At 31.9% G+C, this 27,145-nt stretch overlaps 1 protein-coding gene across 1 annotated transcript; it reads right to left on the bottom strand.

The window, feature by feature from the left end:
* Positions 1–1,001: 1,001 nt before the first annotated feature.
* LOC134702413 (protein O-mannosyl-transferase TMTC1-like) lies at positions 1,002–27,145 on the bottom strand. The gene is made up of 18 exons (XM_063563316.1): positions 26,788–27,145; positions 23,727–23,904; positions 19,949–20,022; positions 17,963–18,136; positions 17,115–17,187; positions 16,260–16,363; positions 12,246–12,435; positions 11,459–11,592; positions 9,072–9,236; positions 7,984–8,097; positions 6,618–6,761; positions 6,005–6,216; positions 5,160–5,295; positions 4,785–4,929; positions 4,125–4,262; positions 3,758–3,886; positions 2,577–2,654; positions 1,002–1,376 (listed from the first exon to the last, which is right to left on the bottom strand). The coding sequence occupies exons 1-18, from the start codon at positions 27,078–27,080 to the stop codon at positions 1,254–1,256; spliced, it is 2,604 nt and encodes an 867-aa protein (XP_063419386.1). The 5' UTR covers positions 27,081–27,145; the 3' UTR covers positions 1,002–1,253.

Genomic DNA, 27,145 nt, shown 5'->3' with positions numbered 1-27,145 from the left:
TTTTCGCGTTTTTATGTGTTGTAACGAGACTTGAATGTTTGGTAACAGTGGATTGTCATTTGTCGTTTTTTGTTTGGGATGAGGTGATGTGTGATTTTCGCGTTTTTATGTGTTGTAACGAGACTTGAATGTTTGGTAACAGTGGATTGTCATTTGTCGTTTTTTGTTTGGGATGAGGTGATGTGTGATTTTCGCGTTTTTATGTGTTGTAACGAGACTTGAATGTTTGGTAACAGTGGATTGTCATTTGTCGTTTTTTGTTTGGGATGAGGTGATGTGTGATTTTCGCGTTTTTATGTGTTGTAACGAGACTTGAATGTTTGGTAACAGTGGATTGTCATTTGTCGTTTTTTGTTTGGGATAAGGTGATGTGTGATTTTTGCGTTTTTATGTGTTGTAACGAGACTTGAATGCATGTCTATCATCATTCTAATATTCAACAAGCGGAATTAATTTGAATAGTTTGACATACATCCTCCCTGTCAAACTGTTTTGAAACTATCCCCATTATATGAGGATTATGGGGACATCTTAATTTTATATAACCTACACTGAAAGTTTAAAAACATTTGACTTCGAGATAAAATAAATGGAAATATTTTTAATCAGAAACAGTCGTCCAATTGTAATCAATGGCAAATGAAGGCAGAAGTAAGGAAATGTTTCATACAACAATATAGCTGCGGAACCCGAACCCTTGTCCGAAAGGTACATATAGGAGATGTAGAATTATCAAAATGAAGGTTCTTCCATAGGCGATTTGTTTACAAATATGTCGTGGTCAAGTTTGGAAATAATTCTCCTCTAAAATTCAAGATACTAGATAGAACCTTATCCTTATGACATGTTGAAAACTCTTGCACTTCTTCCAAAACAGAAATCCATTTATTTTCAGTTCCAAATTGAATTTAAAAAAAACCACCAGACACATAAAAAGTTATTTAGAGCCTCATACTCATACCTGAATATATTGTTTGACTAAGAAAAAACTACAATTAATGCTGTTTTTAACAAAATTTAATCAGTAAAGCACCATTTATATAAAACTTATAAAACAACAATAACAATAAAATAGAAATCTGTCAATAAAATGATAATACTAATAAATAAACAATAAAGCCCTAGTAAGTAGAATAACCTCTTCAAAATGCTGTAGTTGATAAATTGAGATTGGATGGAAGGAACCATTTGTTTTCTCTAGCCTCATTAATAAGATTGAGAGATACTGATGATATGATGCATTTTTTCTTCAATCATGTAACTTGACTATTTATCCCAATATTCTGCAATTTTTCCATATTTTTTAATGCAATTTTATTGTTTGGTTCAATTCGTGTTACTTCTTCATAATATCTGACTGCCAGTTGAAAATCACCCTACAAGTAGAAAGAAATTATTTATAGTGATAGTTATCCTACCTCCAACACACTTCTAGGAATATCACTGTTTAAAATCGAACATATGTGAACCGTGCATGTTCCTATCATGATTTGCTTGATAGGTTGTTACTGCTCACAATGAAGCTATGAAACCAAGAGTTCAAAAGGGTGAAGTTGAAATAATTTCTTCGTAGATTGAACTGATGGCATCACGTGTTGGACGACAAATAATATCCAGATGACGACGGATATGTTTCATATTTTTGTACTCTAAATCCCGTCCTCTTTTCTACGAATGTAACATACCGACATAAAACTTATTAGCGGGGTTGTAATTGTATGGACGGGTACAACAGGTGGGGCAGGATAATGATCTTGATGATCTGTATCTTCCAGAGTCCCTGAAATCTCTCCTATTTTTTTGTAATGAGGTCAATATAACGGAACAATAAGTATTGTCATATAAAAGGATTTGTTTTAACAAGTTTAGCTATTATTAAAACCAGGTTTACCCACCTTTTTCTTTGGAAAATGCCTGTATCAAGTACGGAAGCTGTTTTGAACTTGTAATCGATTGATTTGTCAGGTTTACGGAATTTAAAATTTTGAATTTGCCTAGATTCAGATTTTTTTAGGGTATAGTATGAATTTTGTTCACAATTCAAAAGAAACAATGCGTGTTTCAAAAATAGGCCACACTCCCCTTGCATTTGTCTCTCTTTACACTTTGATTGATTGATTGATTGTTGGTTGCTTAACGTCCAGTGGCTAATATGTCATGCATATTCAGGACGAGAACAAGTTCACAATAAATACAATAGGTAGGTTTGGTATGAATGAGGCCATCTGGGATGATGGTCGGGGGAAATTTGGACTGCCACTGGAAAATGAGGGTATCTTGGATAGGGACAGAAATTTTGCCTTACAACAGGCCACCTACGGACCCCTCAAAAGAGTTGTTGCAAGGGTTCTTAGCGTGCAAAGAGCGTGGCACTCTCTTCACACGAGGCATCGGATTTAACGTCCCCTTCTGACCGAACGTGACTGCGAACTTGATACATCCCGCACAGCCAAACGGACGCCCCACTTCGGCAAGCGTTTTACTGCCGGTCGGGAGAAGACCAAGTGACCATATTTCTATACCCCAGTCACCCTTGGGGTACTTTACACTTTGAAACTGCATACTGAATTTCTTACCTTTAAGTGAAATATAGCACCTAAATTCAAAAGTGCCTTCGTTTTTTTCGGATTCAGTTTGATTGTTTTCTGGTAACTCTGAAAAAACAAATATACTTTTGCGTTATATGAAATACATCTATTATATTGCGGTAAACTCTCAGAAATGACTGCAAAAAGCTGTATGATATGATTTCTATATAGCAAATAAAACACTAACATTCACTACGGCCATATGTACGGCTTCGATACAGAGGTGGTAATACGAAAATAACACAAGGATACCGATTTGAACTAGACTTTCAACACACACATTACATTAAAACTCCAATTTTGAGGTATATGTACTAATAATAATCCTCGTGCCTTTGATAGCCATTTACATCACTTAGTCGATGCCACTGCTGGTGGACGTTTCGTCTCCGAGGGTATCACCACCTTTGATAACCATTATTAATAGCAAATTACCGTTACTGCTTAGGTCCACTGTTCTTGCATAATTATGGCATAAATGTATACAAAGAAGATTTGATTGTCGTACCTCATTTATGTAGTCTACTTATCCTTGATTATGAAACCAACAACTGAATTTTATATTTATATCTTCAAATGCACCACAACGGATACCCCATGTTAAACAAGAAACGTCTGAATACTGGAAACAACTAAGTTAACAATGCGGTCTTTTGGTGTGATTTAGTTTTCTGTGTATGATTTTAAAGACTTTGTATTTTCGTCGTTTTTATTGGTATGACGTTGTTAGTGTTTTCGTTTGAGTGTTAAACTACCCTTTGGATTCGTCCAGTTTGAAATTGTTTTCATTGGAATCCCAGCCCAATAAAGATCTTTCTACAAACAATTGTTATTTATACACAAAAACTGTATGTTTTTAACGCAAATTGATTTTTCTAAATATTCTTATCAAAGTTACTGACAACTCCATGATAACACAGAAATAACAAAGTGACAAAAGATAAACAGCACAAGATTACAAAAAAAGATATTCGGATACAGAGCAACACGAACCTCTCAGATAAACCGTGTGGGATCTCAGCTTATCTGCAAAAGTAAGCAGATCATACTCGAAATGTGTTACACGTCTTTTTTTATACGATATTGAAATGTTGAAATCAGTTAAGTCAATTTTGACTTATATTACAGCACAGAATAGCCGACGGAATACAAGATTATGTTTTACTCACAATAAGTGCTTCGTCATAATGCTTTAAATCTTTCAGATGGTTACCATGCTGGAAATACATGTTTTCCAGTTCGCCGTTGTCCCCTGAATGTTCTTGTAAGGTAATGGCTTGCTCCAAATACACAAGTGCCTTAAAGATTTAATACATTCAGTTTATATAAAAATAATTTGTAATTTCATGTATAATTTCAAAGATCAGAGTATCTGCCTTCCTACTTTATTGTCATTAATTACTGATACAGATTGATGCATTGTTAAGTACTTACCAATTCAATTAAGCTTTTAGGTCATATTTTTCTGTTCTTTAATTTCAGTAAATATCTTTCTTGTTTTAAATAAATTTTTCTGTTAATAGGGAATATAATTACCTCTTGGTGTCGCTGCAGTTGCCCAAGAACGTTTGCCAGAAAGTGTAAAGCTTCTGTATGATTAGGACTGCGGTGTAAAACGTCGTGTAGTATATGCTCAGCCTTTATGACGTCACCATTGTTTGCTACAACTTGTGCCTGTGTAACATAAAGATCTTTACTTTGAAAAATATGTCGGAAATATATCAAAGTTCGACAGAAATAGACTCGTTTATTTTTATGTTCAAATATAATTTAAAAATAAACGTGTAAAATGTTAACTACTTATTTGGGGATCTGCAGATGAAATATGAGAATGATGTGAAATGAAAGGAAAACTGGTTATCTAAGGTTTCTTTTTATTGTAACCAACTGTATTTAACAAAAGGAATGATTTTACTTCACATTACTTCATAAAAGTTAGCCAATTGCCTTACATCTAATGATGCAATCAATGTAGTTTTTGTAGGAACTTTTGTTTTCCAAGATCAGACCATACGTAATGAATGTCCATTCAGAAACACATGTTGTGAACATAAAAATCATGATATCTATTTTATAGATAGATGAAAATAGTTGGCTACCAAATGTAAATGATCCAATCTTAAAATGAACATAGCACCAAACTCCTAAATCCTACACGAATATACAATTACTATAGACAGAATGGACATAGCTTACATAATGAGTCATTACATCTGTATTGTTTGGATTGTTTCCAAGGATTTCCTCAAACAAACGGACAGATTCCGAATATCTCCCCATTTGATAGTAAACGAGTCCTAACATATCAAGTGCGTCGGAACTTCTACCCAACAACAATGCCCTGTAAAATAACAAAAGCGTCGTTGAGTTACTACTCATTAACAGATATATATCATACAAGAAAAGTAATATACTGCAAATGAGGCAGTTCTGCTAGATAATAATATTGTAATCAGTGCGATCAGTTCCTGTTTTAATCTAATCATATATGGGTGAAAGTTCTAGTCGTCCATCATTAATGTGGTTCACTTATGTAATCTTTTTTCTGTATGTTTGACATCATGCACTTACCGATCAAGAATTGACACTGCCTCATTCAGCCTCCCTATCTGACGTAAACCTCTTGCTGCATTCACCATAGAAACAGAAAGTTGAGAGTCCAGTGAATATGCAAGTTGGTAGTAATGAACTGCCTCTTCAATATCACCTACAAATATATCAATTCAAATTATTTATTATTCAGTGAAATATGGCGTCATGGTATATTTATTACGTTATGACAAATAAGGTTTACAATAAAATCTTTTGAATCTTTTAGTCGTTTACTATATCTTCCTTATTCTTATAATACAGACTTGATTCAAATGCTCTACAAGAAAAGATAAACTGAGCTGGTATTCACCATTTACGTAACGTTTCGCTATATAGAAGATGTTTTTCACTGAACGATTCAAAAGTTTGGTGATACTGTTGGCTGAATCTAACACAAATGCACGTGAAAAAAATGTATCCCAGATTAATCTGGCTCATATCTTGATTTTCATCTTTAAATTGACGACGAAGGTATGAGAACGTTAGTTCTAAAAAGAAGACTTCAACTATCTTATTGTCCATCTCCATGCAGCAACATTCTAGTACCAACTGTTTGTGGTGTAGGAATCTTTCATCGTTGTTAAACGTTTTGAAGTTTTTTTTTTTGTCATGGTTTTGTCCCTTTTTTCATTGCCGCAAGAGTTTTTTGTATCCTTAGTATATTTCGCTCTTCACATGACATCACTCCTTTCGTATCGTTTGTTTCGTTTCAATTTATTATACCTTAAAAGTTTTATGACATTAAGGTCCTTGGTTTTATCAAAAGCTTTCTGGTTATTTTTGTTTACCTCTTTCCTCGTGGATTTAAATTTCAAATTGTGTACCTTTCAAATGTAAATACGTTCCATAATTATGATAAACTTCAGCAAAATCTGGCTTTTCTGTAATGGCTCTACTATAGAGATGTTCTGCTTCTTTCCATCTGTTCAGTTCAGCCATCATACTACCCAATGTCATTAAACCCTCTACATTATGTGGGTCTATTTCAACAGCCTTTTGTAACATCCTTACACTGTCTTCTTGATTTCCAAGTTTGCTATAACATCATAAGATATTCAAAAATTGTGAAATAAAACAAAATACTATAATTTTGTATAGTACATAAAGAATAAAAGTATAATGTTCCTATAATAACAAAAATGTATCCAACAGACTGACACAAAGAAAGCAGACAACATCATAATCACCATCACTATAAGCCAAACATATTTTATCTGCTAAAACGTTTTCCTTTTTTTTTTATTCAAAAACATTATGTAAAACACATTCTGTGTTTCAGATAAAATCAAATAATAGGTATTTTAAATTTGGTATCAAATTATGAAATTTTCATTTTCTGTTTAAATATGAATGAGTTGTGTCTTATTGACTCATTAATGTATATTCCACATGTCTTGTTATTCATATCTAAACGAAGAACAGAATTGGCTTACTTACAATTTTCGTGCTCCGAGGTTAATAAGAGCTCCCTGGTGATGTGGCAGAATCTTCAAAGCTTTATCAAAATGGTATATGGCTTCGGTTGTATTGTTTAGTATTGTACCGAGGTTGTTATGGGAACTGGCATGATCTGGATACAATCTGTAAATATTTAAACACAGTATAATTACGGCATTTAAATGATTAGACGAAAGCATCAGTTTCTATTTTTTTTTCTTTTTTATTCCTATTTTATGCAGTTAATGCGGGGTTCACACAATGCCATTTATTGCTCCCGTTTGAGATCAGACAGCGCTAAGACACGGACATTTAAAAAATCTGAATACTATTCTTTATGATCTTCTTGACCTAGCCCTATCATTGTTTAAACGAAGTCATATACGTTCGTAACAGATTCGTACGGGTCAGGAATAGTCCGGAGAGTCGGCCAAGCACCCCGACAATTAGGTGCGGCCCGTAACATTCGGGGACACTCAGCCGACTTTGTCTAGTCGGATTACAATCATGATAATGTCGTGACAGATTCTGCTGTATTGGATCAAAATCCTAACAATGTTCTATGCTTTCTGGACGCTGTCCTGTGGAACGGGCACGATCTGGGGAGATTTCCCATTGTTCTTTTTGGCCGATTGAGTCCAGATTGCAATTCGAATGTGTACCGTGAATGAGTTCCGACAACGCCGTTTGCAAAGCGGTGTAGCAAACTGTGATATGATTACCTTCAGATAATACCTAATCATCCCTAATATGACGACAGTTTTCTGACGGATGTCTTCCGTCAGCGTCTTGTCACTGTCTAATGTCTGTCGACAGAATCGGGACGCTGTCGGGATAGATTCGGTCGTTTTTAACAATGTGAAAGATGCTTATCGGATTAGAATCAAGTTAAGAGTGGGATAATAAGGACAAGTTCGGATGGAAACGGCTGAATTTGGACGCTTCCTGAATAATATCTGATTGTTGTCGTGATTAATTACATGTTTTCACAGTTTTGTGACTTTCCAGTCACGATTTATGAGATCTTGATCAGACTTTTAACAAGTTATTATCGGGAATCATTCTAACAAGAACGGCAGTAAAAATCGTGAATGTGTGATTCCAGCTTAATTAATAAGAAAATAGCCAAATTATTACGAAGCTGTAGATAAAAGACTTCGATATGTTATGCCGAAGTACAGGTAGGGTAATCTAATCATAGAGTAAATTATTTTTAGTATTTCGGACAATTTTAAGTTTTTATTTTTTTTTACAAATTCATAAATATGACATAATCAATTATTACTCGTGTCAACAAAAAAGTACTACTGGGTAAGTGATTCCTTCGTGGTCCCAAACCGACTAAATTTAAAGAATATATAAATACCTAATAGCCAACCGATATTCATGGATGGCGTCTTCTATGTGTCCTTTATCTTTCAACAAATTTGCGTAATTATAATGAACTTTGGCATTATTTGGCAGTTTTCTCACACCTGATCTAGAAATAAAATAGCGATACTGTTGTTTGTATTTGTGTGGTACTTTTTGCATATAAGACAGAACGATAAAGTTTATCCATTGAAATTCTCACAGAAACGCAAGAAGTCATCTGTAAATTTTAAGGAATGGAACAAAAACAAATCGCACAATCTTTCCACAGAAAACATACATTGGAGTAGATCTACCTTTTAATGAGGTACATGTAAACAGTATCAATTGAACTGTATGCAATTTATTATATACATGCATTTACTTTGTTTGTGTTTCAGTATTTGTTGAAAGTTAATGTTTTATCTAAATTTCGTTTTTGATGCGTTTTGTTATTTGATTTTGCCATGTGATTATGAACTTTCCTAATTGATTTTCCTCTGAGTTCAGTATATTTGTGATTTTACTTTTTATAGAGCTTTCTTTCTTTCATATCCTTACTCGGATCAATATTTTCGAATCTCATTTAATTTGTTCCGCTCTTTGTTCAATCAATAATATTCTACATGAGACAATGCCTGTACCAAGTCAGGAATATGACAGCTATTACCCATTCGTTTGATATGTTTGAGCTTTTAATTTTACCATTTGATTAGAGACTTTCCGTTCTTAATGTTCCGCGGAGTTCAGTATTTTTGTGATTTACTTTTTAGTGAATAAACCAAAAAATAACGTGGTTATATAAGTGAAACTTATAGAACAAGTCAATTTAGTGTATGTTTTTGAATACCACAATATAGTTAATAAAGGATTATTTTCCTTTTTTCAGTTTCTTTCCGATTTTTTAAATCATGAGAACAGTGAGTTTTTTTTTGTTTTTTTGTTCTCGAGTTTTGGCTTAAAACGTATATAATTATGTCCACCGAATTGCAATGAAGTATTACAGTGGTCAATCGCCGATAAATTTCCTGTCGTTTATCATTAATTTTACATACAGCTAAGCAATTATAAACTAGTTACAAAATATTTGTAACAAAAACTTACTTAAAAAGAGTTTCTCTAGAATTCCAGACTTTGTTCTGTGTCCATGTTTTGCATAATAACAATATCAGAAGAAATAATGTTACTGCTACGATGAAATGTCGATATTTAAAAAATCTTTCAACTAACAAACATATCCCATGAGCTACCAGTATACAATAACCAGTACTGAAAATATAAACAACAGACATGCAACAATATTAACCTAATAATGTGATTAAATCAAATGAGTTTTCTTAGAAGAGAATTAACAATTGTGGTAATTTAAGTTATCAAAGGTACAAGAATTATAATTTGTTTACGCCAGACGAGAGTTTCGTCTACATATGACTCACCAGTGACGCTCAGATCAAAATAGTTATTAAGCCAAACAAGTACAGAGTTGTGGAGCATTGAGGACCCAAAATTCCAAAAAAGTTGTGTCAAATACGGATAATTTAAGAAAACGAATTAGACCCCAAAAAAGCTAATCATAAAAAAAAATTCGTGACTATGAATGAATTGAATAAAACATTTTACGACGAATTAAAAAAATGTGAATGTTTAAGTATTTTTGTAATAAGTATAAAGTAAGAATAGGACAAAGCAAGTGCTAGTGTAATTTACAACCATGAAAAGGTCACAAACTTTTCACATACATTTTCCATTAATCAAGTGATACCTGATTCTGTGTAATTTTCTACTGACAGCGTAGATAATATCATATTCAATAAGGTTACAATGTATCATTCAGATATCTAATAACAATAGAGGAGGAAATTACCATTTCAAACGGATACTACCTGATGGTATTAATCCATTTAGGTGTTTACAAAACCGCAGTTATGGTTATACACTATGAAATTAACAACGCTATGGGTATCTTTTATCATTGACGTTAAGAAAATAATTCATTTTTATCAAAGCAAGCTTAAAATGTCATCATAAGAAAAAAGACAATTTTTTTATGAACAAGTGTCTTAACTTACTGAAATCAATCAAATTTTTATCAAATATCAGTATGGTTGCCAAGACAACGGCAGATACCAAGACATCTCCTGGTCATTTTACATGTTTTATTGGTATTGAAAAGTTTGCTTTAGATCTGATTTATTGCTTAACACAGAACTATATCAGGAATCGAACGTTATTCATGATTCTAAAATTTCAACTTATCTCTTGCTTGATATCTTTTACATAGTGACTTTAACCGCCAGGTTAATACTGAATTAATATAAAGAAATAGTTGCTTAAAAACGTGTTTCATTACTTAAACAAATATTGTTGAGAACATAAATGTTGACTTGCGAACGATCACGAGCATTATATTTATAAAGCTAAAAAAGAAATAAGACGACATGGTATGATTGCAAATACTACAACTTATCACCAGAATTTAAATGGCGTAAAAGATAGCAACTGTAGGTTCCGTATTTGGCCTTTTTAACTTTTTTGGAGTCTATTGTACTGAGACGAAACGCGCGTCTGGCGAAAAAAAAATTAGTCCTGGTATATATGAGGAGTTTAATTATGATATTCCATATTGAAAAAGAAGACATAGCAAGCTAAAATAACCACAAAATAACAAATACAGAAGAATTCAAACAAGAACTAACGGTCTGATTTATGTACAAAATAATAAACTAGCTCATTTACATAGCATATAGTTTCTCCTGACCACTAATATTACTTAATCAACTGTGTCTGCAAATTTTTCTTCTCCATTTACCCCTTGTTTTCAAATCGATTGAAACTTACTGAATGCAATTGAGCTATCTCATACATGTATCAAGGAAGAAATTAAGTTTTCTGATACCACGGACTGAAATCAAGCTATCTATCATTACGGAAGTAAATACTTATACTTTAAGTACAAGATGATTTTTCACTTACAGCTTATAGTGTTCCGGCAAACTTACAAATGAATCTTCACAATGAAAATCATCTTAAATTATGTTCCTTTATCATTTATTAAACAAAATGTAAAAAATAATACGAATATCATCACAAGAATAATTTATTTTAATTATGTAATAACCATTTAGGATAATATTAAGAGAAAACATACCAAATGCACATTCGTAAATAAATACAACTTATAGTGGTTTACCGCTGTTCAATAGTCATAAACGATTTATCGAAAACAATTCCGGGTCACAAACGAAAACCGAGGGAAACATATGAACTATAATTATCGTAAATTATAATTCAGATATTTGAAGTTTACACCAAGGACACAAATGAAAACGACAGATAGAATAAATAAGAACTGTAATACAAGACATTGCATAGAAAACTAAAGACAGAGTTGTACGAATCTACAAAACAAATGAGGGTTACTTCTTTTATAATATGTCATGATCCACATAATGAATAACCAACCGCCAATAATCTATGTATATATCGCTTACCTTGGTATATATAGAGTTCTCTCCGCTATCACAAATCCTACCCTAAATATCAGGTTAGAGGCTGGTATAAATGGCAAGATGGAGAAAATAAAAATAATGAAGATTACATCTGGATGATGGAAAGAGTTAGATTTCTGAAAAAGAAAAAAACCGGTGGTTTCACTCAAAGAATAACTTTAATATAATTCTTGATCCTTTATTCTACATTTTAGGTATATAAAAAAAACAATGCATTCATTGTATTCACATTAGGCATTTCTTAAATACACCGAATGATACTCATCTTAAAATATCAGGCTGCCATAAAAGGGGACCATTACATACTTTGAGGGAAAAATAAATATTAACAAAGTACAACAACTGCTAACTTATTAAAACAGACAAGGTTTAATAATTTGGATCCATTGGAACACCAATTAGTTAGTTCTGCACTTATTCCAGTGTTCCGTTATGTTGATAACAATATATAAACAACATGTTAAATGCAATGATAGGTTGTGAACGAGGAAAAGGATCGCGATAGAAACTGGTATCTAGAATTACAAACGAAAGTCATCTTTAGTCAACTGAAACAATGTTATTCATGAAAAGTTGAATGATTCTCAACAAAAGCCAACATCCTACTACATGTATATGTAGCAATAGATGGCGATGTACATTGTAGCTTAGTACTCATTTCATACGTGATATTAGAATTATTCCCAATAGATTTTTCATTTGAATTAGGACAAAACACTTATAACAGTAAAAATGGTTTCCGATTATAATCAAATAGTTATATATTTACCTTAAAACTAGAGATCCATTTTAAAGCAAAAAGAGTCGTAACCGTTAACAGAAACAATGTTGCTAAGTTACGAGGGTCCAAAATAGTTTCGACCAATGGAATGCTTCCTACTTGCCAATCGTAGCATAGTGTAGATGGTAACAGCAAAATAAAAGTGTTGTAAAACCATATATATGGATAACTGAGACATCTGAAAATAGATTTGTAAATAAATAGCAATTCACAACAAAATGCATCAGATATGATATGAAGAATTTTGTGAGATCAAGAAAGCTAGATACAAAATAGAAAATGATAACACTCCATTATTCTAATTTCATGAGTTAATTAAATATAAAACCGCTTTACATATATAATTCAACTTGCATGCAACTGCATTGTAACATTTCCATTATTTCGGATCTTGGATAACCCTGGATGTTGTGGGCTTCGTACTTCTCAGTCATTACTTTTCTATGATGTGTTTTGTAAGTGTGATTGTCTTTTTGTAAGAAATCTTTGTTTTACCAAGGCCTTATCATTTTTGCCGACTTTGTAAATCACTCTGTAACCAATCGTAAAGATCAAACCGGATATGATATGCAGCAACAACACGTTTAAAACATGGTGTATATGCATGAGGGGATCTAATATCGCTGTGAAAGTACCCTAATATAAAATAGTTATCTCTTGTGAAAAGTGTCGCTGTGTTGTTACATTATTCCAAGGCTGTATTCAAATGAAATGAGTAATTGTGGTATAAAAACATAATTAAAAGAAAGTTAAATACAATATAATTGTTAACGATCAATAAAAACTCAATTTACTTTACAAATGAAACAATTTGCAGAAACATAACTTGTCTTAATTCAAAAGTAAAATAAAAGATTTAAATAATTAACACCAATCCTTGAAAATAGTGAATTTTAAATACAGGATAATTTGTGTTTTTATTGTTTTGTATTATTGTTGAATGTTCTCTCCCTATAAACAAGTCTTACTCATCACTAGTTTTTAAATACCTAAGATGTTAGATGCTATCGTTAGGAGACGTTATTTGTGGGATGTTAAAGGTATTATGGTAGTCCATTAACAGTTCGTTTACTTAAGTGGGGAAACTATAATAGCCTCGGGATATTGTATATAGTTTGACAGATAAGGTCACTTTTATTATTGGATTTGTAGCCAATATTTAAATACAGCCAGTTAAAAGTTGTAACAGTTTTCAATGACTGAATAGCCCTCGGACATAGATGGAACATGTTTTCTGAATCGTCATAAACGCAGGAGCCTGTAAGTCAGTGGTTTTCGTTTGTTGGTGTGTTACATATTGGTTTTTCGTTCATTTTTTGTACATACATGAGGCCGTTAGTTTTCTCGTTAGAATATTGTTTACGTTTGTCATATCGGGGCCTTTTATAGCTGACGACTTGTGGTATAGGCTTTACTCATTTTTGAAGACCGTACGGTGACCTATACTTAATTTTTGTATCATTTGGTCTCTTTTGAAGAGTTATCTAATTGGCAATCATACCACAACTTTTTTTATATAATGTAATGCATAGATATAGGAAGATGTGGTGTGAGTGCCAATGAGAAAACTTTCCATCCAAATAACAATTTATAAAAGTAAACCATTATGCTCATATATCTATCAGAAAATCAAATTAGTAAGACTTTGGCCCATTATTGTTTACGTTTTATAGCAACTCTTTTACCCCTAAAAGTAAATCACATGATTCACATACATGATGTCTTGTAATTCTAGAAGTCTTTAGAATCACCATCTTGATTAAATAGTGACATCCAAATATAATTGTAAATAAATGCAATGCAGGCGGTACCATAAATTTTATGATCTTCTTAAAAAAGGCAATAAAATATGAATTTTATCTATATTAAATTCAAATGCATGGATAATATATATAAAAATGGCATTAATTATGGAAATATGAGCTGTTAGTTGCATAGGAAATTTGAAGTTTATTTGAATTCGAATAAGAAAGTGTTTCGCACTTTCTCGGTGAATTTGAATAATAACATTAATAGTGTAATGATACCTGTCGGTTTTGGTGATAAAAACATCAAAATTCGTAAAAATAAAAGCCAGTCAAATTCTCTACATATATATATCAGAACAGGAAAAATACTTCAATATTTCATTGTGAATACAAATCTGAATACATTTTTTCAGGTGATATTACGGCAATGCATATCACCTGTTTAGCTTCTGACTAGCTTAACTCTGGGTTTGAGAATTACATGCATAAAACAAAGTAACGTATTTCTTTTAATCGAATGAAGAAAACGCAAAAAAAAAAAACCAACGTTTACATATATAAAGTTTTTTTTAGACAAGGGTACTGTAAATGCTAGTTTTTTTTTATAATTTCAAATCGAAAATATCCTAGTATTATCTTAAACTAACATATGAAATAAGGATATGAAGTAACATTTCAAATGAGACTATTATTCAGTCCGAATATAATGCAAGTACTTGTAGTCCATTTATACACAAAACACATGTTGCATCTATTATAATGCTCAAGCAAAATAACAAATTTGTTAAAAAGTAATAGGCCTATGTAATATTAATCCTTGATATTGTTTCTTTTCATATTTTCTTTTTTAATGTAGAGTGCAGTTTATTATTTTCGTTATAAATACACGCAAAGATAATTTGCTATTTACACAGTTTATAGACTCAAATTGTAATTGTATAATCCTGAACAAAAGGGAAGGTGTATAGTGGCGAAGAAAGCATTAACTGTACAGCCTATGTCATAAACGCAACCTTACTTAATAAAAATATCATATATCATAAAAGTGTATAAATGTCATCTAAATAAAAAAAAGTATGGTACAATACAGTAAAGTATTATATTGCTATATGCACTATGTCACACCATCTAATACATTTACTATTTAAGATACTGAGTGTGTCATCAACTCAAACTAAATTAAAAATTAAATCTTTTAAATAAAGAAAAATGTAATTTACATTTTAAATTTCATTATTAAGAATATTGAATAAAATGCAGGGAACAAATATAATAAAAGGTCTCAGACATTTTAAGATGTAAAACAAAAAATGGACGAATAGAAAAGTTAAAGTAAATGACAAAAATTAATTATCATCATTGTATATACATGTATGTAGGCCACTTGATACAATATGTTTCTGATTAGTCTACATATCGCAAGATTACCTTTGTGATATATGAACTATTTTCCATAGCTGATATAAAAATAAGAATCGTTAAATTACCAATAAAACAAAATCAACTAAATGTTTGAACTACTTAGTACTTCATCAAAAGTATATAAAACACTCATTTAAATTTGATATACTTGATGCTCGTCCAATTAACCTTGAAGTTCTTTAAATGGTACAACAACTTTATTTGTCAATGTTTCTTTTGGGTTTATAAATGTATGCAAAGCATACACTATCATGGGAATTCGCCTTGTAATTAAGAAATACAGAATAGACCACTTTCGAGTTTGAGCGTCACCTGAAAAACTCGTCAATAATGCGCATCTTAGTACGTCGTTTAACAAATAGAGGGGATTGCACTATAAATGTTCATCAAGCATCTTAGTGATCGTCATTGTTGCAGGATAACCTTGAAATAAGGTTTGATCTGTAGGTACAATCACAATTCCCTTATGACAGCTGTGCTGATTGTCAATAATGAGAATTTAATTTGCCGAATAATTCATGCAATATAGCATCATAGTTTTCCAACCACTCGCTCAACATTGGAACGGAAGTGACGATACCCCTAATCGCACGAATAATGTTTACTAAAATCAAAGTTTTTGACGGAAATGCATCAAACTCGAAAGTTGTCTATTGCGATGTGATTCCAAGTAAAGGACATATTTTGAACAAGTAAAAATCAGTGTGGCTTTAAACTTAAAAAATGAATTGAAATGATCTTTTGTATAATTGCCTCCTTGGTAGTATCTTTAACAAACGATAAAGTTGCCTCCTTGGTAGTATCTTTAACAAACGATAAAGGCGATGATTACCTTGTGACTAGATAAGGTGAAAATGAGGCTGGATTATCTTGATGTTGAAATAATGGTAGCTGCCCATTCATAATCCACCATCTAAACAATAACAAGCAAAATATCTACAACAGAAAACAGTTAAAGATATATTGTGAATATGTTTGTGAATGGGTTTTTGTTGTTAAAAATGGGGGTTAAGTTCTGAACCTTTTAATCCAGAAGAAGACAGATAAAGATTATAGTAAAATCCAAACCTACGCATCACAGCACAAAAGAACTGAAAACAAAAACCCTTGGGATTCGTCACATGTTTTAAAAGGCCACTGGTCAGGTTAATAAATATTTTACAGTAAAACATAATTAAAAATAAGTTCCAATTCGGGATGTAAAGTCATAAAGCTTTTTAGATGGTGGTCATAATTTTTGATAACAATGCCCGAAGTCTAAGGCATACAAAATGCGGCTAAAGGGCCGAATTTTAGTATCCTAATGAATAAGTCATGTCTGTTGAGAAAATACTAAAATGCTATCAAATTGAATATAAAACTCAAACTTGCAAGTTTCTATTCTGACCATTTTTCTCTGTTATGTATTTCTATTGCTCTTTATTCTTCATTTTTTGCCTATTATTCTGTATTCTGTTAACCTCGTACAGGTTCTCGCGTACGCTTGTGATGAAGAAAATTGGGAGTAAAATATAAACACCATCTTTGAACATTATAATATAACAATCACAGGGCAAAATCCTTTGATATCAAACAATTTGTTTAGCATCACGTGACATACACAACCGGTGGAACATTTTGAATGTCCGTTTCTTCCGCATTTCACCATTAAAAGTATCATATATTCTAATTTTCATATTATACTTACAATTACTGTAGTGACTAACAAACGCTTTACTAATGGAAGACAATCTTTGGAGAGATTCTTATCTCTGAGACATCTGTAAAAGTGAACATATTCTTCAAAGTAAGAAACATTTTATGTTATGATACTTCTGGCATTTTTATTGGTTAACACGAGAGAAATAATCTACTTTATTCAATTGCAAATACTGTATTGCCCTTCACCGTGACGCTTTATTCAAGTATACATACTTGAGAGGGTGACAGACCAGATTGTTGCCCCTTGAAACTTGGCTTCGCCTCGTTTTTATTGTTTTCTCGGAGTAAAAATCTACTCTATATCTCTCTCAGCTACAATGTATGTGTTATTAGTACAAGAATATTTTTTTGTTCTGTTGTGCAATGGTGCTGTTGATTCTGTTGTGTAATAAAACATCTCGCTGTGAGTTAATTAAAACTGTACCGGAATCATACAACAGAAATTAACTTATCTAAGATCTCTAATATAGTATTACGATCATCAAAAGGCACAATATTGAACACACAAAAGAAATACTATAAAGCATATCTGAAATATTTATAAACTTTTCTGCGGAATGCCTCTTTATATATATTTACATATATATGTATGAATGAATGATTTATTATAGTGCAACCTGTATATATACAATAGATGCATATTAATACAAAATTACATTACAGACAGCCAGCCATGGCAGATAGGCCAACGTATACGATGCACAGAAAAATTAATTTTACTCTAAACAAGTCTACGCACGGCAGCAAAATTACAACTGTAAAAAAGTTCGTATCAACGCACTGGCCTAACTTTTCATTAGAATCAATATGTATACATTATGGTTTTATACTTACTGTATTACTCCTGGTTTACAACATATAAATACATCATACAACATACAAACAGGTAGAACCATAATACCCTGTTCTTTGCACAACATGGCCAGGATACCACAAACTATGCTGACCAGAAAAATAGGAACATTTTCTACATGGGCAAACTGTTCCTTCTTACAAGTGCGTAGATTTCTGAAATGATATGTGTATGCAGACGTTAAAAAAAAAATCAGAAAACATATATATTCAAGATTGTTTTCACGTTTGAATTGTAATAAACATGAATTTTATTAAATTTCCCATAGCACGGCATGCTTTAGAAAAGTGCTGACTTTAAAGAGTGAGAATAGAGTGTACATGTATCAGCATACAGGAGTCAATTATAGAAAATTGGCTTCTACAAGGTATAGGTGGGAAACATCTTCTGTAACAGAATTTGGTGTTCGGGAAATTGATTGATGAATATGAAAACAAGATGTAGAAAGGAAGTGTAACCAAATATATGGGAGCTCTCGGTAATTTCGATAGATATTTCATTCATTTCCATATAGTATATTAATTTGAGTGGAAAGGGACGTTAACGAGTGATGAATGTCAAAACTAATCACACGTGATACATGTAACATGGATTGCGCAAATGAATCTGGTTATCCTATCAAATGAAGCTTTTGGTTCGTAGTTTTCATAAACAATATAATGTTATATTTGTAGACGAAAGGACGGACTTACGGACACTTAGAATGGACGCGCGGTCGAACAAAGTAAGGCAGAATCCCTCATTTTGAGCGAGTATATAATTAGTATACTTCAATTATATATAAGATGTCTATCGAAATCAAGATAACAATGATCTAAATGTATTCGTCAAATCTGATTTGATTTTTTAATACGATAACATTCATAATAAGGATGTTTTTGTAATCATATTACAGGTGAAAAATAGATTATATAATTACATTTCGTACTGACATCACCTTTAAGGCTATTGTTAAACTTGTCAATTCAGTTTTCAGTCTGATAATCATTATTGAACAGCTACTTCTGTTTATTATATTAACTTTAATACAGATCTAGTGACATTTCTGCAATTACAGGTGACATAAATTATCTCACTTTTTTTTTAATTCGGTAGTGCAACTGATCCAAAACAAATAAAGTCTGAATTTTAAAGAATAACAAATATATATATAGCTTAAGGTGACATTTTCACAATAGATATGACATTTTTTACCAAGTGTCATTTTTTATATTTATTATGTCAACAGATTAAAAAATGTCAAAGAACAATGCATTTTTTTTTAGATAAATAATGATGCCTGTTATTTGATGCATAAGATATGTACAAATGTTATTTCAATATTGTATGAACCGAAATGATTGATCGGAGTGTAAAAAAGGGGTATCATCGGATTTCTCCCATCCAGCAATGACAACTCTGGATATAGTAAGGCGTCATAGGGATACATTTTCTACATTTTCATACAATATCTCGTGAAGTGCAAGTCCAACGCTTTCTGTAAGCTACTTCGCTTTACTTTTCCTTGCTTGAATCGTTTTTAAGAATTGATAAATACCATGCTAACTAAATGCAAGAACGGTTGCCATGATTCTTTTATTGTTTGTGGTCTATATCTCTTGTGGACAGCTGTCTCATTGGAAATCATACCACATCTTCTTTTTATACTTTGTTTATCGTTTTATAAATCTACTCTTTCCAAAAGTACCCTTTTCCCAATGCCTTTAAAAAAGAAATTTCACGTTGACGCATAACCTTCTTTGCTATAATGATATGCTCTCATCCAAAATATGCATTGGAAATTCATACCAAACAATAGGCATAAAAAACCAACAAAATCAAAACAAAAACAAAAACAAAAACAAAAATATGATATTAAAAAGAATTGCCTGTAAACCTAACCAAAATTACAAACCAAATCTGCAATGACCAAAAATGTAACATATTTATGATTGATGTAAATGTAATTTGCAATAATATGAACTTACTTGGCGTACAATATAAAACAAAACATAAAACATAAAGCTGATAGGACTTCTGCTCTGCCAACTAATCCTGTCACCTAAATAAAAATAGAAATATTCATTATGTATACTTTTAAGGTGATGTATATGTTTTATACAATTAAAAAATATTATAGAACTAAATATCTGGACGTGATTACTGATTCGATCAAAAAAACATAGCAGCAACTACTGCTGATTCACAGAGGTTTTTGACTCGAGATAGAGTGACCAAATAACCATTGAGGAGGTTTCTGATTCTTAACAAAGAGACAACAACAAAAAACCAACCACTCCAAAGTTCTTGACTCGGTACACAGAGACAGTCGCATCTACAAACGATGTTTTTGACTTAATCTAAGTTTTAATCTGTTCCCAGACAGAGAGACAAGTGAACATTAACGACCAATGCACCAGACATCGAAACAAAACTGCATCATTGACCAAATCACCTTACAGCAGACAAAAAGACGACGACAGACAACACAATGACCAAAATGCCTGACTCCAGACAAAGAAAAAACAACAACTTCCCAACCAATACCTAACTACTAACAATACGACAACAATAACACCAAAACACGTAGTCCTGACCAAAAGACATTAACAATAAATAAAGCACTTGACACCGGACGAAAAGACAACAACGACCAAAATAGCATTAATGCATTTTGACAAAGTGACAAAGTAATGACCAAAGGACTTGACTCCGTGCAAAGAAACAATAACCAAAGCAGCTCAATCAGGACAAAAAGAAAACAACAAAAACAACCAAAGCAACAAAGATGCTGACTTCGAACAACGATGGATCATGAGCAAATTGGGCATTTTTCGGACGTGCGGTAAACATATAAGAAATAACAAGTGATTTGTGCAACATGAATTGAAAATCAGCCATTAAGTTTAGTTATACTTTTTACCTACATTCATTTGTTTTATGAAGAGTGCATTTTAAAAAATGAGCAATCATTTTTAAGATGCATATTATCCCTCGTCAGCTGCAGACTTATACATTGTAATCTTCGTATATATATGCATTCATCTATTTTTCGACCCCATAAGTTTATAAATTTAGTAAGATACTGAATTTAAATAGTACAACCTGGTGACGTTTACCTACAGATCAAAATCAAAGTTTAGGTCTACCTCTACAAGTATCTATATTCTTATTTGTATGACATCTTCTGTAAGCCCATGCGTGTCACGTACAAGAATTATTAATATCACATAAATTTTTACAACCTTTTAACCTATAAATGAAATATATGAATATTAAATTTAAAGCCAAGCTGAGTTTATCAATGAAATTGCAAGCAAGGCTTAAATTTATTTCTTGACAAGCATTAAAGTATACATTTAGTATTCTATACATAATATCGCGATTTGAATTTTAAATTTAAGTACGTAAATGAACGATGAAGATCTACCTCGTAATCTAAAGAATAGGAAAAAGTCTATTAGTTAATTTCCCCGATCAACTTCAAAGCTAGTCTAATAAAGCTGAAACTTTAATCTTCAATTATAGTTAATTGTCAAATAAAAGAAGCAAACAAGGGTAATTAAAAAGAAAACCAATTAAGCAAGCTCTAGTTCTTTCCATCGCTTCCTTTTTTGCTCGTGGATCCAGAGCTTAATACGTATAATATCATATTTTGTTACTGATTAAACTCAGAACACTGAGAAAAACACTATCTCTAAATCAGGTGACTCAAGCCGGAATAGTAAGAATATGGAAAGGTATTAATTGTCTATGAACAACACTTTCCGAAGATGCAGGAACTTGCCATGGTCTATTTATAATTGTTTTAATTAGTTTAAACATATGTTTTTATAGTGGATTGGGAAACAAGTTTTGCAACTTATATTAATCCCTTTCCACTTTGCGGGTGCGAGTGCTGCCTTGTAGCGGCATTAGCCTACTCTTTTACGAAATCTACAAGGGTGTCTTTAACGTGCAAGAGATATGGCTCTCTCTTAACACGGGTCAGCCATTTATCGTCCCCGTCCGACGGACTATCATCGTCGCAAATGGTGTCAAGTTGTTTTACTAGTAATTGTTTGTATGTTTATCATTTGTAGATATAATGATCTTTTGATAGGGAAGTAAGTATGTACACTTTTGTCATATTTAAAACGCAGATTTAAATTGAAAGTTTAAGTTAAGTTTTTTCAGAAATTGCCAAAAACTGTCTTCCTGTATTTTAGATTGTGAAATAAAGGTAAGTTAAAAGGAAGGGTACATAATTACGTCTTAGTTTCATTTGGCATAAAATAATCTAACAAGAGAAAGACGACGCCAGATTATCCGCGGAAGTACCTTGGCATTCTTCTTTAAACTATATATCTTCGGTTTATCAGGATATCCTTGACAGGTTCCATGATAAAAGTCAGCATTTATTCTTACAGACTAACAACACAGAAACACGAAGACATTTTAAGTACAAAATAAACTACATTACTATTAGATATTTTTTTACGTTAAAACCCAGCATTCAATAGTTTATACTTTCACAAAATCAAATATGGTTATTTACAAAGTGCAAATATTATGCACAGAAACCTCTATTTGCTTTTAATTTTCTGTAATTGATATCTTAGTGTTATACCCTATCTGAAATCGTTAACGTACTTTACAAGTAACATCTTAAAATGTAATGATGTTTATGAAATGAGTTTTTAATACGGATAAATCTTTCAAGTGGAGCTATTGAAGGATAAGAGTTCAATATTACACTCTATTATATTTACAAGTGTATTCATGAGCATTTAATATAATCTAGGTCTATTTGATGATACATTCTGAATTGCTAATCAGCATAAAACAGCATTCAAACTGATAACTTTCAAAGGAATTCATATTTGCTCATATAACTGCAAATGTAAAAGGTGAATCGAAATGGCGAGTGTCGTCAAAAACCAGTTCTCATTTAAAATAAGAAAAAAGTAAAAAGAAAAATTAACATAAAGTATCAAAATCCCCAGCGTTAAATATTCATATGTATTCATCCTATACATGGATCAGTGGATTAAATTTTAGGTCAAATATGTACAATGACTTTTTGGACAAATAACTTATCATTTTCAAGTCAAGATTCACTTTAAAGAATATAAAACCAATTTGTCTTCTATTCATTATAAAGAGAGGATTACAAAAAAGAATTCATCAGTTGAATGACATTACGTAGAGAAATTCTTATTCAATGTATCAAATTAAAAACTTCACAAGGGTTCCTTATCATACTGAAGAACAGGTTCAAGTGTTTTGAAACGTTTACAAACATGTCAACAGATGTCCAACGAATATTTAAATAGGGTCTTTGATTTCTATGTAATATTGTATAGACTACTGGCGGTTAGATTGTATTATTCGAAAGAAAAGAAACACCCCCCCCAAAAAAAAACAACAACAAAAAAACAGGGTCGTTAACGATATATTTCCCAAAGAATTATTGCAGATGTGGATGTATTTTTTTAGTATTTTGTTTTTGTTTTGTTCTGTGTGGTTGTCGATAAGTTGAACCATTTGACATTCATGTTATACCATATCAATTCTTAACGTTTCATGTTACCAGAGTTAATCATATCATTATTTTGATAACACTATAATGAATTTTGAAATAACTTCGCCTTGAGCTTTTTTTTTTTTTTATCTATTTTAACATTAGTTTTGATACCAACTTGAATATAATTATACAAAATATCTGTATTTTATAACGGTCATTTCGAGGCAGATTTATAAATCAAAAAGAAGTATGTGACTTACTGCTTCTACGTGACCAGGATGAACAGCAAACAACAGTCCTGCCAGCAGTGAACACTGAGGAGACAGATACAAAACATACTGACAAGTCCATGTAAATAAACTGGTCACTAACGCATGGAGAACTACATTTACAAGGTGGAAATATAATGGTTCATGGCCATTCACAAGGTAGTTCAATCTGGAATAAAAGCAAATGATTAGAGGAGCCACTTTAAAGTAAATTATGATTCAAATATCTAACATTTTTATAAACTAACTGCTTAAAAAACTTATCATTTTTGAAATATAAGGCTGTTCTACCTCAGGAATGGAGTACCTTAGCTGTATTTAGAATTTTTTTTAGGAATTGTTGGTCCCCAATACTCTTCGACTTCGTACTTTATTTATTTGACCTTTTTAACTTATTTATGCCCCACCTGCGATAGTAGAGGGGCATTATGTTTTCTGGTCTGTGCGTCCGTTCGTCCGTTCGTTCGTCCGTCCGTCCGTCCGTCCGTTCGTCCGTCCGTCCGTTCGTCCGTTCATCCGTCCGTCCGTCTGTTTGTTCGTCCGTCTGTTACACTTCAGGTTAAAGTTTTTGGTCAAGGTAGTTTTTGATGAAGTTGAAGTCCAATCAACTTGAAACTTAGTATACATGTTCCCTTTGATAAGATCATTCTAATTGTAATGCCAAATTAGAGAATTTATTCAAATTTCACGGTCCAGCAAGCATAGCAAATGATTGTGTGAGTGGGGCATCCGTGTACTGTGGACACATTCTTGTTAATTCGAGCTCTACTGCTGAGTCTTTTGTAGGCGGATCGCGCGTCTGGCGCAAAAACTTCCGCCCCCCCCCCCCTTTTGGGAAAAAAAATGCATTGAAGCGTGACTGGAGTGGGCCCCCTCTTCGGTCAGTCAGTGGGCCCCCACTTATGAAAATTTCTGGATCCGCCACTGAGTTCTGTCAGGTTCTTTTAAACGAAACAGTTATTAACGACACAAGAACAATGTTTAGATCTATTGGTAAAGACGAACAGAACATCTTAGATACCCGTTGTCCCGTTGTATGCAATGTGTACTTATGACATGATAAATGAGCTATATAATTTATTACTTTGAGAAGTACTTTTCCGTCTTTCATGTGTTATTGAAAACCAATTTCTCATCATTTAAACAACTTTTAATTCAAAAATAATAACTTGAAACTAATTTACACTTACTTGTAACCAAACACAAATTAACAAATGAAATTTGACACAGAATTTTGTTCATGCATTTAAATTAAATATTTAAAATGAACATCAAAAAGGATTCAGGAAAGCTGACACTGTAATTTAAATGATAAATTTGAGAATTCCGTTGACAGTCCGTCACAAATGAAAAAAGGTTCACCAAACGAGTTACGTTTTTGTTTTAAAACCGTTTGTTAGACAAAAATACCTGACAAGTAATATAAAAATAAACAATTGCAAGCAACTGAGAGAAATTTAAATTCTTTAAAAACAAGATGTACATGTATGACTGTAAAATTACTTTAATGCATTAAAAACTATAGTTTCTTGGTGTTATTTGGTAACTAGAACTAATTGACATATAACAACTAAAGTTCAGGTTTCCAATCGCAGTACTAATATATCTAATAATGTATGGTAGGAAATGTTGAAGAATCCGTCCGTTTGGAACAAAAAAGTAGCTTTATGCATACGGGCCAGACGAATAACGGATGGATGATTATGAACCTCTAGCACTGCTCTGGCTAGTATGATTAAAACGATATTTTATATTATTTAATTCTATTTACATATAAATTCTGTTTGTTGTTTTTATGATTTAAGTTTTACTTGCAGGCTATCTATCGATGTTTCTGTATGAGATAAGACCCCTAAGAATCCCTACAGACATAACTATTATGCATTGGGTATACATTGTTCATAATACGGGCACCTGTAGACATGTTGACAAAATATGAATTTAATTTGAATTATCAAACTAAAACATACAAGGAAAGTTTTTTGAAACAGTAATCGGATTACGTTTAAATTTAAATTTCAAATGTAAATATTTACGATCAAAATGGACAGACAGCATGTAGATTTTTATACAGACATTTAATCTGTCAGATATTATGCAAATATATATCATAAGTACACATTTGAAGAAAAACATCATAATACTGCAGGGGTTCACAAATACATCACAATCCATGAAGATTATAGACATTTTTTTAATTGTTTGGTCATTCACTACTAGCCATAAAACTATAACGAGCTTTTCAACTGCTATATTTTGAAGTAATGTTTTAAAAACGACGATCTTTCAATTGCAATAAATCAAAATAATGTATATTGCGGTTTGAAGTTTTTAAGTGAGTCACTGAAGAAAACAAACCATTTATTTTCACTCGCCTTTAAATGGTCCTAGTATAAAATGATGAGTTTATCAATAATAATTTCTTGACATTGATTTAGTTAAGTGAGAAAGAATATGTATCAAATGTTAAAATAGTCAAAAATAAATATATACATTTAAAGCTATAATAAATGTCTCTATTATTTGTCTCTTTTGTTGTACAATGCTAATTACTTGTATTGAATAATACCAAAAAAGTTATCAACATAATGACATGGTAATACTTTCGATTCATCACATGTAAAGATCCTTTAGTCATTCTATATATGTGTCATTACATGGTGTACATGTATTTTGCTGAAGCTGAGAGAGTCTTATATATAAATATAGTTATGTTAGAGCGTCAGCTTGTTAGGGTGCATTGATACTTCGACAATGTAAGGACAGACTTGAGGTGAATCTCGCGAGTTATCCTTATTGAAGACAGTAATTCAAATTTTATCGACTTTGGTTTATTTGATGCACCAGAATTGTATTTCTTACTTTGTAATAATATTTCACCAAAATACTGGTTGTGACAATGTTATAAAGTCAAAGTCAAAATCTACGATTTTGTTTATATAAAATCCAAAATCTGGATTGTTATATATTAATTATACCAAGTCATATCAAAACACTGACTTTGTCATCTTAATGATAACAACGTTATTATATTAAAACAAAACTTACTTACCTGAATGATAATATTGTTAAAGGTCTGTATGATTTATGGCTGGTATTATCCGACATTGATTTACCCCAGAAATCATTGCAGAATGTTTTAAGAATTGGATTGTGTCCTGTCACATCAGCATTATGTTTTATTGCAAATATATCATCATGTAAAAAATCTCCATGAAGACCATTTATAAAAGACACACAAGCCACAAGTAACGTTAAAACTTCATTCATATATTTCTTACTTTGATCCAATCCAATAAATCTATAATTTACATGATTTTTAATGTAATTATTGTTAACTTCCATTATACTTGAACAAGGAAATATTAAGAAGACAAGATGTCGTTATCCTTCAAATCTGTCATAATATC

Source organism: Mytilus trossulus, unplaced genomic scaffold (assembly GCF_036588685.1).
Source record: "Mytilus trossulus isolate FHL-02 unplaced genomic scaffold, PNRI_Mtr1.1.1.hap1 h1tg000457l__unscaffolded, whole genome shotgun sequence".
Taxonomy (NCBI): domain Eukaryota; kingdom Metazoa; phylum Mollusca; class Bivalvia; order Mytilida; family Mytilidae; genus Mytilus; species Mytilus trossulus.
Note: the sequence above shows the minus strand (reverse complement) of the source record. Positions and strands in the feature narration are given on the sequence as shown.